A 16,015-nucleotide genomic window follows, 5' to 3' on the forward strand; every position below is an offset into this window, starting at 1 on the left:
AATTAACTGATTCCTTCATGATAGAAACAGTGACTCAGTAGAAACTACAGTTTAATATAAACATATATAATTTAATTATAATTAACTGATTCCTTCATGATAGAAACAGTGACTCAGTAGAAACAACAGTTTAATATAAACATATATAATATAATTATAATTAACTGATTCCTTCATGATAGAAACAGTGACTCAGTAGAAACTACAGTTTAATATAAACATAATATAATTTAATTATAATTAACTGATTCCTTCATGATAGAAACAGTGACTCAGTAGAAACTACAGTTTAATATAAACATATATAATTTAATTATAATTAACTGATTCCTTCATGATAGAAACAGTGACTCAGTAGAAACAACAGTTTAATATAAACATAATATAATTTAATTATAATTAACTGATTCCTTCATGATAGAAACAGTGACTCAGTAGAAACAACAGTTTAATATATACATAATATAATTTAATTATAATTAACTGATTCCTTCATGATAGAAACAGTGACTCAGTAGAAACTACAGTTTAATATAAACATAATATAATTTCATTATAATTCACTGATTCCTTCATGATAGAAACAGTGACTCAGTAGAAACAACAGTTTAATATAAACATAATATAATTTAATTATAATTAACTGATTCCTTCATGATAGAAACAGTGACTCAGTAGAAACAACAGTTTAATATAAACATATATAATTTAATTATAATTAACTGATTCCTTCATGACAGAAACAGTGACTCAGTAGAAACTACAGTTTAATATAAACATATATAATATAATTATAATTCACTGATTCCTTCATGATAGAAACAGATAGAAACAGATAGAAACAGATAGAAACAGATAGAAACAGATAGAAACAGATAGAAACAGATAGAAACAGATAGAAACAGTAGAAACCATCATCTCGTCACATGTTTGAAGAACTAACTGCTGAAGTTTGAACGAGGATCTCATGACAAACTGAATAAATGATTCACCATCGAGAGGGAAATTATTTCTACGTTGATTTGATCTCAACCTAAATTCATTATTTATCCGAGCGAGAGAATCTGTGGTCGCAGCTTCACACACACACACACACACACACACACACACACACACACACACACACACACACACACACACACACACACACACACACACACACACACACACACACACACACACCCCAACACACACACACACACACACACACACACACACATGATGGTGATGATGGTGATGATGGTGTTTGGGGCAGAAGAAGAAGAAGAAGAAGAAAAATAACAAGAGGAAGAAAGACGTTGATAAACATCTCTGTTGATTCTTCTGCAGGCGTGAGTTTGTTGACGTGAATCCAAACAAAGCATCATTAAAAAGTGACCCTCGTGTTCCAAACACAACATCTAAACACATCATGAACTAAAGGTTGCGTAACTTACTGGGCTGAATAAAAGTCTATTTATTTATATTTTATTTTGTGAAAGAATGCTCTACAGCGCCCTCCAGCGTTCAATTTAACGAGAGTCTTTTATTGACGATAATAAAAGCTAAATGTTATTACGATTAAAAATGTAAGTTTGTTATTCACAATATTCTAATTTTAAACGTGTCATTTGGACTATTTAAAATACTAAAATAGATCAATAAATTGATACAACACGTGTCTCTCTAGCATCACTAACATTTGTTTGTATTTGTTTGGAATCAATCGTATTTATATTATTTATATTATCATAATATAATTAGCATTTATTGTTTGTCAGGGAAATGTAATAGTGTGTTGTTCTTTAAACGTGACAAACAATTGTGTAGTTGTTCAGATGAAAGTTTACATTTCATGGAATGAGTGAATTCACTTTATCTGCAGTAAATGTTGACTTTGTTGCAGGAAAATATCAGCAAAGATGTTTATTTTAATAGAAATGTATTAGGATTATTTTCAACGACACAAAATCCCTAAATATATTCATAAATATGTTTCATTTTATCTAATTGGTACGAGCTTTACCCACAATTACCAGCGAAAGACTTCTACAGCAGCTACTAAATGAAAAGTTTGAACTTTCTATTAGAACTTTAAGAAATAAACCAGTATTTGTACAACAACATGTAATATATCAGTAAAACATGATAATTAACAGTAATAAAGATAATGATAGTAAAACATGAATTGTTAACAAATCATGTTTTTGTTTAGATAGATTGATGGATGGATGGATGGATGGATGGATGGATGGATGGATGGATGGATGGATGGATGGATGGATGAATAGATGGATGGATGGATGGATGAATAGATGGATGGATGGATGGATGAATAGATGAATAGATGGATGGATGGATGGATGGATGAATAGATGGATGGATGGATGGATGAATAGATGAATAGATGGATGGATGGATGGATGGATGGATGGATTAATCGATGGATGGATGGATGGATAAATAGATGGATGGATGGATGAATAGATGGATGGATGGATGGATGGATGGATGGATAGATGGATAAACTTTATTGTAATAATTTTTCCAGCTCACAGCAACACAGACGATGGATTAATAGAACAAGAACAAGAACAAAGTGCAACAAAAAAATAATTAAATAAACTAATAACACAAGGAATGAATGAGTCTGAGTGTTGCATCATGGGAGGGACATTCGTGCTGCATCTGCTTCTCTTTGGATTTCATACATAGTTTTATGGCCAGAAGAATAAAACAGAAACCATTTCAAGATGTTATGATGATTAGTTTCTAATGGAATTGTTTTAAAAGCTAAATCCTGATCATTTTCTTTGTCTTTAAACTGTTCATTTCATTAGTTTTCTCCTAAAATCATTTGATAATCATTTAAAATGTGCGTCTGTGACATGTTTCTATTGAACTATCATGAGATCATCTTCATACTTCCATCCAAATAAAGTGTGAATTAAAGGAGTGAAACTAAAAGTTCTATCCTCGCAGGCTGGTGTAGCGCACACACACACATGCCTGCGCTCGTGTGTGTGTGTGTGTGTGTGTGTGTGTGTGTGTGTGGTCATAATGATTTGGGGGATTGTGTTCCCTCCGCCCTCCAGACGATGAGGGAGCGAGAGAGTCAGTCACATGCAGAGGAGGACGAGAGCGAGAGGAGAAGCAGCAACGAGGCTCAGACGCACTTCTTACTTTTTCCCGGAGCGGACGCACAACAAACAACACAACGCACTCCAGTGCAGCGGCGCCGCCTGGAGAACCAGCTCCTGGATTTGGACTCGGATCAGCGGCACCTGGACGTCTGCTCACCTGCCGCACGTTCACCTCCAGGCGTCCGGACTTTGAAGTGAGCGAACAAAGGATGTGCTGGAGCGGAGCCGTGGTCCTGCTGGTCCACCTCGGGTTCACCTTAGCGGGAGCCTGGAGAGCCTCGCAACCCCGGCTGCAGTTCACCTACTCTGGTAGGAGATACTTTATACTTCTAAGTCTTAAGTCCAGGGACGTCAAACACTTGCTCTTCTGCTGAGTGGCTTAAAATACTACAGTTGTATAACTGTTTCAACGGCTAAACATGTCTTCTTAGATGTCTTTATTATGCAGCTGAGCTCTACTCCGAGTCTCTGACAGACGCCGTCTTCACGTGCAGATGCAAACCTGGTCCCTACGTTGCAAACCTTCTAAAATAGATGAGATTCTATTGACTTTATTAATCCCTCTGGAGATCTCCTTCGTTCACAGCAGACGATAGAAGGTGCAGAGGCTTCATGAAGGCAAGAACTTAGTGCAAATAAAAAGAACAAAGTTCAAATAAAAAGAGCAAAGTCAAATAAAATGAGCAAAGTGCAAATGTAAAGAGAAAAGTGCAAAAAAAGAGAGCAAAGTGCAAATGTAAAGAGCAAAGTGCAAAAAAAAGGAGCAAAGTGCAATTAAAAAGTGCAAAGAGATAACAAAGTGCAAAGAGACAACAAAGTGCAAAGCGTCCGTTAAAAATCCATTTTAATTTCTTGATACTAACCTTACAAAAACTAAGGGCCAGATCGAGGACCTCAAAGTAATTCGGCCCCGTCTGTGACCCCCTTTACACCCATAAATAATGAATGCTGATCCGACACGATTTGCGTCCAGTTTAGAAAATGAAACATAACCTCTCAAAAGTATTTCCCATGAGCCTCTTGTGTCACCATGTCTGCGCCGTCCACAAGAAAATGACGTAAAGTGCAAACAAACGCGTCCCAACGTTGTGTATCTGTTGTGTATCTGTTGTGTATCTCGACAGGAAGTCGTATCTCGACACAGAGATGACTCGAGAATCACAAATCCTCGCCTGTAAAGTGCAGAGTCTGAGAGTTTTCAAGCATGTGCTCGCGATCCATCAGCAGCCTTCGTTTTTCCACTCGCTCTGGTTTTGTCCACGAGTGTGAAAATCATCTGCGAAACATCTCGCTCAGCAGAACGCAACAGAGTTTTCCCTGCAAACGTTCACGTGTGAAGGAGAAACGTTCGACCTTCAGTCTCCGGGGAGGAACACGTGGGATGTTGAAGACGTGAACTCGTGGTCAGGAGGAACACATGGACGTGTTGGTATCTTCGTTTGAGGACGTGTTCCTCTGGAGTCAAGATCCACACGAGAGGCTTCAACATCCTGGAGCGACGACACCTTCTCAGAGATACACTGAGAAGGTTGAGTGTGAAGGACGTTCCTGGTCCAGCTGGGACTTGAACTTCAATCCACTCTGAGACGTGGAGGTGCCGCGAGCGTGTCTCTGTGCGCACATGTTAAAGGCATGCGTGTCGTTGAAGCGTGTGGTTCACTTCCAGGATCTCTGCCCACCGAGCGCTTTGTTGTGTCCTGTGCTGAGGCGAGTGCCGCTGCCTTTGAGCAAGGCGTCGGCGTGCTTGTGTGTGTTTATATCTACGGAGGTCGCCGCGGGTGGAGAACAAAAACGATGTGGTTACTTCCATCTTCACATCACCACTGAGGTTCCAGCTGTAAATAGATGTTTGAGCTTCACTCAGTCAACGTCAGGCAGAGGTCGTTCTCAAGGTCATCCTGGAAACATCTGTTTGGAAGAAATGTATGTATTAGTTGATATTATTTTTATAAAGTATTTCTTTGTCAATCCTCATGATACAGTCAAACAAAGATGGATGGAAGGAAGGAAGGAAGGAAGGAAGGAAGGAAGGAAGGAAGGAAGGAAGGAAGGAAGGAAGGAAGGAAGGAAGGAAGGAAGGAAGGAAGGAAGGAAGGAAGGAAGGAAGGAAGGAAGGAAGGAAGGAAGGAAGGAAGGAAGGAAGGAAGGAAGGAAGGAAGGAAGGAAGGAAGGAAGGAAGGAAGGAAGGAAGGAAGGAAGGAAGGAAGGAAGGAAGGAAGGAAGGAAGGAAGGAAGGAAGGAAGGGTGGGTGGGTGGGTGGGTGGGTGGGTGGGTGGGTGGGTGGATGGATGGAAGGATAGATGGATAATAAATGGATGGAAGGAAGGATGGATGTATGGATGGATTAATGGATAGATGGGTGGATGGATGGATGGATGGAAGGATGGAAGGATAGATGGATAATACATGGATGGATGGATGGATGGCTTGATAGATTAATGATAGATGGATGGATGGATGAATGGATAGATTAATGATAGATGGATGGATGGATGGATTGATAGATGATAGATGGATGGAAGAATGGATACATTAATGATGGATGATGGATGTATAGATGGATGGATGGATGGAGAGATGAAGGGATAGATGGATACATTAAAGATGGATGATGGATGGATGGATGGATGTATAGATGGATGAATGGATGGAGAGATGAACGGATAGATGGATACATTAATGATGGATGATGGATGGATGGATACATTAATGATGGATGTATAGATGGATGGATGGATGGATGGATACATTAATGATGGATGGATGGATGTATAGATGGATGAATAGATAAATTAATGATTGATGGATGGATTGATGGATAACAATAACTCATCCATCAATACAAACACACATAAAACATCATATTTTCGTGGTTATTAACTCGTCACTAATTAAAAAGGTGTTCATTTATTCCATATTTTCTAATGATCTGCAACATTATCTTAGCAAAGTCAAGCCAGTGATGAGTTAATATTGTTAGGTTTAGTTTAATTGATGAACGGGTCGATGTTAACATCAACTATCAATAGTTAGTGTGAACTTTCATTCAGTTCAGGGATCGTACCAGGAGCCTTTTAGCAGTTTGTGTTTTTACTGTCAGAGTGTGACGTCGTATCTTTGTTCTCAGAGACTCGATCCATCTTCATGATCAGTTTCACTCTAATATCTTATCTTATCTTAAACGACGACACATTTATAGGTCACAGTGGATGTTATTGTTTCAAACCGTGAGTTAAGTTAATGTTAATCATATATTATTCCAACACAAAGTGGTTTCATTGATTGAGAAACAACGACGATGTCATCAATAATGTACGTATAAAGTTTTAATGTATTTTCTTGTATTTTCCTGGTGAACTCGAACATGTTGTGACTTTATCTTCAGAATCCTGCTGAGTAACAAGTGCTCATGATGATGATGTGTCGACGCAGACAATTGACTTCACTGTTGGACTCTCGCTCCACAAGAACCTCTTTCTGCGCCGGAGACGTTTGTCCTGATCCGGGTCTGAACGATCGGACCGGACGGAACCACAGCTTTAAATACTCACATTTGTGCCTGATTACCCATAATCCTCTTATCTGTCTTTTAAATGATGCTCGTTATTCTGTGGACCCAGGTCCCCCCGAGGGCCGACACACACACTGACACACACACTGACACACACTGAGACACACACACCGACACACACACTGACACACACACTGAGAAACACTGAGACACACACACTGATACACACATTGAGACACACACACTGAGACACACACACTGACACACACTGAGACACACACACTGAGACACACACACTGACACACACATTGAGACACACACACTGACACACACTGAGACACACACACTGATACACACTGAGACACACACACTGATACACACATTGAGACACACACACTGACACACACTGAGACACACACTGAGACACACACTGACACACACACTGACACACACTGACACACACACACTGACACACACACTGAAACACACCATGAGACACACACAGTGAGACACACACACTGACACACACACTGACACACACTGAGACACACACTGACAGACACACTGACACACACATTGAGACACACACACACTGAAACACACACTGAGACACACACAGTGAGACACACACACTGACACACACACTGACACACACACACTGACACACACACATTGAGACACACACACTGAGACACACACTGAGAAACACACTGACACACACACAGAGACACACACTGACACACACACACTGACACACACACATTGAGACACACACACTGAGACACACACTGAGAAACACACTGAGACACACACTGAGAAACACACTGACACACACACTGACACACACACACACTGACACACACACTGACACACACACTGACACACACTGACACACACACACTGACACACACACACTGACACACACACTGACACACACACACACACACACACACACACACTGACACACTTTCTTCTTCCTGGAGTCCCCGTCCTGCAGCTCTGTGTCGTCACTAATCTCTTCACCAGCAGATCCCAACATAATGACGCCATTATCTCGCGGCTAATAGAGATTATCTTAACCATAGACAGCAGTGGGAGATCCCATCGCCGCGGCCGCACACGGTCGCACACACACCACGACACACACACCACGACACACACACACAAGATAATGAGCAACACGTTCATACACTGAACGAAGGAGAAGCAGCAACGATGCTCTCCTGAGTCCACATGGTTTGAGTTTATTTTAATCACTGTTTGACTCGAACACAAACTCAGCTGTTGTTTGTTTATCGTCGTCTTTCAAACAATACCTCGGAGTTCAAATGAATCTCTGACCAAAGAAAAATGCTCCTGGATAGTCCATGATGGATGGATGGATGGATGGATAGATGATGGATGGATGGATGGATGGATGGATGGATGATAGATGGATAGATGGGTGGATGGATGGATAGATTAATGATGGATGGATGGATTGATGGATGGATGGATGGATAGATTAATGATGGATGGATGGATGGATGGATGGATTGATGTATAGATGAATGGATGGATAGATTAATGATGGATGGATGGATGGATGGATTGATGTATAGATGAATGGATGGATAGATTGATGTATTGATGGATGGATGGATAGATTGGATGGATAGATTGATGGATAGATGGATGGATGGATGGATGTATAGATGGATGGATGGATAGATTGATGTACAGTATAGATGAATGGATGGATAGATTGATGTATAGATGAATGGATGGATAGATTGATGTATTGATGGATGGATGGATAGATTGGATGGATAGATTGATGTATAGATGGATGGATGGATGGATGTATAGATGGATGGATGGATAGATTGATGTACAGTATAGATGAATGGATGGATAGATTGATGTATTGATGGATGGATAGATGGATGGATAGATTGATGTATAGATGGATGGATGGATGGGTGGATGTAAAATAGATGGATGGATGGATGGATGTAAAATAGATGGATGGATGGATGGATGTAAAATAGATGGATGGATGGATGGATGGATGTAACATAGATGGATGGATGGATGGATGGATGGATGTAAAATAGATGAATGGATAGATAAGGTTGAATAAGAAACGCTCCTGAAGCTTGTTAAAGATGTGACACACCAGCTCTGACCTCTGACCTCTGACCTCCAGATTGCACAGTTATAATCCAGATCTAATGTTCTCGGGAAAAATGCTTGAGTCGTGATGTCGACGAAAACTTTGTCGCGATCGAAGCCCTTTTTTCCGAGCGATTTCTTCTCGTCTGAGACGATGAACTGCTGGACGAAGCAGTCGCTGGAGAGATGGTTGTGTTCGCGAAGGCTGAGACATCTCAAGAATCCTGAGCAGCTGCTCCCGGATCAGATCCAAGTATCTGCTGGAATGATGTCAGAGTCGTTCTTGGACTCACATGGTCCAGGAACAGGTGGTTCTGCTGGAGAAGGCGTGTCCGCTGCATTGCACCATGTTTTTCAACAAACTTCTTCCTGAGGTTCTGAGTCCATCTTTTTATCGTCCTCTCTGGACCCGAGCGTGAAACAAACATCTATCTCAGGTTAATTTCTCAGGTGAGTCGTGAGTCACTGATGCTGCAGAAACTTTTATGTTTGACATTTAAAAATGATTTGTTGCTTCAACAACCTTCATCTCTCTTTCTTTTCATCTAATAAAGTGTATCCTCTAGCGCTCAGCAACCCTGCGCCGCTGCTGAACAATATTTATGGTTTTATTTTTAATTCATGGTGTTTTCTGGAGTCTTGTCTACGAGCTCCTCTCACTGGAGATGATACTGAACACTGTGGGCTTTTAAATGCTCTCATATATATATATATATATATATATATATATATATATATACTGTAAATATATATATATTTATATATATATATATTCTCATAAAGATAATTTCTTCTCAAGCTTCTATGTTCCTCCATGAAGTCCATCTTTTTTTAATCTAATGAGTTATGACATCATATACTATAAGAACCAGACACTGTAGTTTATTTTTAAATACTGCATACATCTGGATAAAATAAACATGTGCGTCCAATTGTTGAACACGTGTCAAACCAAGTAGTTTTTGAGGAAGTCATAACTGCTTTCATTTGTTTTGGAACCAAAATATGTCCAAACATCAGCTTTAAAACCTCTTGGACTCACTGTATCCTCTTGTCCTCAGTCATCACTGTATCCTCTCGTCCTCAGTCATCACTGTATCCTCTCATCCTCAGTCATCACTGTATCCTCTCGTCCTCAGTCATCACTGTATCCTCTCATCCTCAGTCATCACTGTATCCTCTTGTCCTCAGCCATCACTGTATCCTCTTGTCCTCAGTCATCACTGTATCCTCTCGTCCTCATTCATCACTGTATCCTCTCGTCCTCATTCATCACTGTATCCTCTCGTCCTCAGTCATCACTGTATCCTCTCGTCCTCATTCATCACTGTATCCTCTCGTCCTCAGCCATCACTGTATCCTCTCGTCCTCAGTCATCACTGTATCCTCTCATCCTCATTCATCACTGTATCCTCTCGTCCTCAGTCATCACTGTATCCTCTCGTCATCAGTCATCACTGTATCCTCTCGTCCTCAGTCATCACTGTATTCTCTCGTCCTCAGTCATCACTGTATCCTCTCGTCCTCAGCCATCGCCGGTATCTTATTCTTTCTTTAGCTGCGGAGGACGTAATGACTGCTGCCATCTAGTGGCCGGAAGTTTAATTGCAACACAAAAATGAACACAACATGTATAATTCACATTTTTTAAATGTAATTATTTTACTTTTCACAGCAGAAAAATGAAAAATGGTTTCACATAAAATATGATTTGCAAGTTAAAATAGAAACAAATAAATAAAAAGCACAACAGAATATCATGATGTTCGTCACTCTTGACCAGCATTTGTGTTCATTTCTACAATGAAGTCTCATTTGTTTGCGACTGTAACGATCATTGAGGCTCATAGTGTTGGTTTGCGGTGGAAAAATCAAGTCTTGTGGATCTTCATGATGGTGTGAGTTAATAAAGATGTCGAGGCTTCAGAGCCGTATTAAAAGTTCTTCCATTATTCATTTATTCTTTCAGATCCGCTTCTATCTAGGCCAGCGTTTGACGACTTCTGTGTCTACGACGAACCTTTCAGCGGATGATTCTAATAAATGTTAATGTCTGGAGTCTCTGGTCGTGTAGCTGGAATCATCGTGTTCTTACGCAACATGTTTATCACTGTTGTGGAGACTTTAGATCAACTTATAACTTTTATTCTGCTGTGAAAGTAAAATAATTACAGTTAAAAAAAGTGAATATACATGTTGTGTTCATTTTTGTGTTGCAATTAAACGTCCCGCCACTAGATGGTAGCAGTCATTACGTCCTCCACAACTGAAGGAAGAACAAGATCCTGGCGATGACTGAGGACGAGAGGATACAGTGATGAATGATGACGAGAGGACACAGTGATGAATGATGACGAGAGGACACAGTGATGACTGAGGACGAGAGGATACAGTGATGAATGATGACGAGAGGATACAGTGATGACTGAGGACGAGAGGATACAGTGATGAATGATGACGAGAGGACACAGTGATGACTGAGGACGAGAGGATACAGTGATGAATGATGACGAGAGGATACAGTGATGACTGAGGACGAGAGGATACAGTGATGAATGATGACGAGAGGACACAGTGATGACTGAGGACGAGAGGATACAGTGATGAATGATGACGAGAGGATACAGTGATGACTGAGGACGAGAGGATACAGTGATGACTGAGGACGAGAGGATACAGTGATGACTGAGGACGAGAGGATACAGTGATGAATGATGACGAGAGGATACAGTGATGACTGAGGACGAGAGGATACAGTGATGACTGAGGACGAGAGGATACAGTGATGACTGAGGACGAGAGGACACAGTGATGAATGATGACGAGAGGACACAGTGATTACTGAGGACGAGAGGATACAGCGATGAATGATGACGAGAGGATACAGTGATGACTGAGGACGAGAGGATACAGTGATGACTGAGGACGAGAGGATACAGTGATGAATGATGACGAGAGGATACAGTGATGAATGATGACGAGAGGATACAGTGATGACCAAGGACGAGAGGATACAGTGATGACTGAGGACGAGAGGATACAGTGATGAATGATGACGAGAGGACACAGTGATGACCAAGGACGAGAGGATACAGTGATGACTGAGGACGAGAGGATACAGTGATGAATGATGACGAGAGGATACAGTGATGACTAAGGACGAGAGGATACAGTGTATATATATATAAAACCCCATCCTTGTATGAGAAAACTAAGTTTTTTTTTAGTGTTGATCAATAAAAAGTCTCTTTACTTCAGTTTTTGTATTTAAAACGTATATTTGCAGGAGTTGAGACGCAGCAGTAAAGACGTGTAATTACAGCGAACACGCGGTTAAATGACACTCGAGAGGTTTTTAGATTTTAATATCTTGAGTCTCTAACTGAGCATAAAGGAAAAATCCCTGATGTTTTTCTCAAGTTTTAATTTTCTCGTCCATATGTTTTATTGTCGATCCAGAGGGTCTCGTTTCTCTTCTTTCACGACTCAGCGCTTTTGTCTCTGTATTATTAATGAAGTATCGTTTTACTCGACGTTCGATTCAGGATGAAGTGAAAACTCACGAGGAAACGTGTTCATAGTTTCACTTCAAGTGTCTCCGGTGGTCGATCGAACTATTGCTGCAAATAAACTAATGTTCGCCTCAACCATCAATATCTTAAAGGAAAATAATTCTATACTATTGTAGTTTTTAAAGGTTGAAGATCATGAATTGAAAGCTTTTCTTTTGACAAAACTAACATGTTTTGTTTCCCATTTATGAAGTTTTCCTGCTACATTTTGAACGTACTATATTTATGAAGTATCACAGTTCTAAAGAAGTATCTATCATACTGTATTTCATTGACATATATCATGTATATTAAAACAAAAGTGAACCAAAATATGTCCAAACATCAGCTGTAAAAGCTGCTGGACTCAATGTATCCTCTCGTCCTCAGTCATCACTGTCATCAGTCATCACTGTATCCTCTCATCCATAGTCATCACTGTATCCTTTTGTCATCAGTCATCACTGTATCCTCTCGTCCTCAGTCATCACTGTCATCAGTCATCACTGTATCCTCTCATCCATAGTCATCACTGTATCCTCTCATCCATAGTCATCACTGTATCCTCTCGTCCTCAGTCATCACTGTATCCTCTCGTCCTCAGTCATCACTGTATCCTCTTGTCATCAGTCATCACTGTATCCTCTCATCCACAGTCATCACTGTATCCTCTCGTCCTCAGTCATCACTGTAACCTCTCGTCTTCAGTCATCACTGTCATCAGTCATCACTGTATCCTCTCGTCCTCAGTCATCACTGTATCCTCTCGTCTTCAGTCATCACTGTAACCTCTCGTCTTCAGTCATCACTGTCATCAGTCATCACTGTATCCTCTCGTCCTCAGTCATCACTGTATCCTCTCGTCCTCAGTCATCACTGTATCCTCTCGTCTTCAGTCATCACTGTCATCAGTCATCACTGTATCCTCTCGTCCTCAGTTGTCACTGTATCTTCTCGTCCTCAGTCATCACTGTCATCAGTCATCACTGTATCCTCTCATCCATAGTCATCACTGTATCCTCTCATCCATAGTCATCACTGTATCCTCTTGTCATCAGTTGTCACTGTATCTTCTCGTCCTCAGTCATCACTGTCATCAGTCATCACTGTATCCTCTCGTCCTCAGTCATCACTGTATCTTATTCTTCCTTTAGCTACGGAGGACGTATTGGCTGCTGCCATCTAGTGGTCTAAGTGGTATCTAAGTTTAATTGCAACCCAAAAATGAACACAACATGTATACTCACATTTTTAAATGTAATTATTTTACTTTTCACACCAGAAAAATGAAAAATTGTTTCACAATAAATATGATTTGCAAGTTAAAATAAATAAAAAGCACAAGAGAATATCATGATATATGTTGTTCGTCACACGTTATTTAGTTTTTATGATAAACACATGTTATTTTAAAGGTTGAAGATCATGAATTACAAGCTTTTCTTTTGACAAAACTAACATTTTGTTTCCCAGTTATAAAGTTTTCCTGCTACATTTTGAACGTACTATACTTATGAAGTATCACAGTTCTAAAGAAGTAACTTTCATACTGTATTTCATTGACATATATCATGTTTATTAAAAACAAAAGTGGAATAAAACACACATTGCAGGACGAATGAGTTCCTGTGTTTTCTTTAATTTCGAGGCACTTCAAGTTTCTTCGCTCCCATGACAGCCTGGAAACCACAAACATTTCTGTCCGCGATGGCAGGACCAGACAAGTGACGTACGAGCCTGGAAGTGGGATTTCCTGTTTAGAAATAGTCGGGAATTATCGGCTGAATCCAGAGGATGTACAGACGCAGATAGTGTGTTTCCTTTATTTTTATATAAACCTCAACTTCGAAGCAAGAATCCAGCAGCAGTCGCTCTGTGATCGTTCAGCTGTCAGTTCAGGAGCAGTTTTAAGAGAAACCTCGGATCTTCGTAATGACTAGTTTAGAAAAAAGTCTTCCTACTTATCGACTGTTGCAGATGTTCAAGTGTCTTTAGAGACGGTTGACGACTAAGACGAGAGCAACACGTTATTCTGTTGAGATTAAGATCAGGATCAACATTTAAGTGAAGAGACACTGTTTTATGAGCGGCTTCCATTAAGATCGAGATCAGCACGTGTCAGCAAAAAAAAAAGTATTACCTGTGGACCTCTGGTAACTTGTAATAATTACGGAGAATGTAACTTCTAGGCACTCGCTATTGTGTTCATATTTCCTCCCGCTGTTTTATTTTGAAGGGGTTGAAAAGGAACTGGATGGAGTTCGTTGTTGATGACCTAAGTAAAGAGGACGCGCGCGCTGCACGGCTACAAACTAAGTTCTCGTTGTTTCCCACACGAATACACTCGGTTACACAACTGTAACTGTGTCTCTTCTGTAAGAACAATGTTGGGGCACATTTATGTGCAGCTCTCGCTGTTGAGCGTCGGCACAAGTTGAGAAACGAAAGTAAAAATAAACGCTTGTCCTTGTTATCTCCTCTAAACGAAGGACGCTTGGTTACACTAACTTTCTCTGTCAGTGATTGCTTTTTACATGTGTATCTCTAGGTAATGTTTTACAGACGCACTTATACCGTGTGAATGTACTTAAAATAACACAGAGGAGGTCATTTACAAAACAAAGGTCCCCAAGTAATACTTATCCCATGAGAATAAGGTTTGAGTCTTAAGTTTTTTGTCTTATTATATTGATAATACTGGATAAAGTTTTTGTTCAAAGATGCATATTATATACAGTTATATATATATATTTTTAAACCATGACACACATCATTGGATCTTTATTTAGACGTTCTTATTTAAACCTGATTTTGCTAAAACATGGTTTTATATTGTAAACACAGGAGGACGTATAGCAGCGGAACAGGCTGATGATGATGATGAATAATCATTGGTGTCGAGGTCAAAGATTAAGTTGTCCACGTGGGATTGCTCCGTCTGCGACACAGTCCAGACCCGGGGTGTGTTCTTAAGGGGTGTGTGTGTGTGTGTGTGTGTGTGTCTGAGGGTAAAATGCTTTGAATGGGTTGAGGTTCTGTTCACTCCACCTTTAAAAGGAATATGTTGAGTTATTCATTCATTCATCATGGGAAACAGTCTTTCTTTATTGTAACAAAAATATCATAGAAATGAAAATATACAGTCAGCGACCGACGTTCACGGACCAGATCGTCGAGACTTTACGAAGTATATTCTAATCAGACACTGCGAGCGACGCCAGCGGGTCTTCATTCATGGACTGTAGCTTTTGTTCCCAGGCTCCAGCAGCCTCCTGTTGTAATTGCAGTTGTAATTGGTGAAGTGATAACCCCATTTCCACAGGAAATGTGCCCCGCTTTCCTCGACCACAGCCCTCCTGGTGACACGACCCCCCCACAAACCCCCTTTAGTGGCACAGCCAAAAAAAAAATGTTTTGGCAGACGGTGCTGGTTCCCTCGGGCTCGGTGAGTGGATCCACAGACATCGATGGAACATGACAGTGACGACATATTTCACTTGTTTCATTGAGTCGATGAATTGTTAATGCGGCTCTTACACCGTATTGATAACACTCCAGTCGTTTATTTGATCCCATTTAATTCCAGCCTCCATTAAATATTGAATCATGATACGTATCTTTAACAACATCGGCACGTTAGCCATCTTGAAAGAGACTTTTTCAACTTGACGGACAGT

At 40.3% G+C, this 16,015-nt stretch overlaps 1 protein-coding gene across 2 annotated transcripts in view; it reads left to right on the forward strand.

The window, feature by feature from the left end:
• sema3h (sema domain, immunoglobulin domain (Ig), short basic domain, secreted, (semaphorin) 3H) overlaps positions 1-16,015 on the forward strand; it is a 71,518-nt gene that overhangs the window by 1,966 nt on the left and 53,537 nt on the right. The window contains exon 2 of one of the 2 annotated variants that reach the window (XM_087781356.1): positions 3,075-3,431. In XM_087781356.1, coding sequence (XP_087637482.1) covers positions 3,332-3,431 — 100 coding nt within the window. In that variant the 5' untranslated portion in view covers positions 3,075-3,331. Of the gene's footprint in view, positions 1-3,074; positions 3,432-16,015 lie in introns of those variants that run through there. The other variant, XM_087781355.1, reaches the window with a different exon arrangement.

Source organism: Callionymus lyra, chromosome 19 (genome assembly GCF_982586985.1).
Source record: "Callionymus lyra chromosome 19, fCalLyr1.hap1.1, whole genome shotgun sequence".
NCBI lineage: Eukaryota > Metazoa > Chordata > Actinopteri > Syngnathiformes > Callionymidae > Callionymus > Callionymus lyra.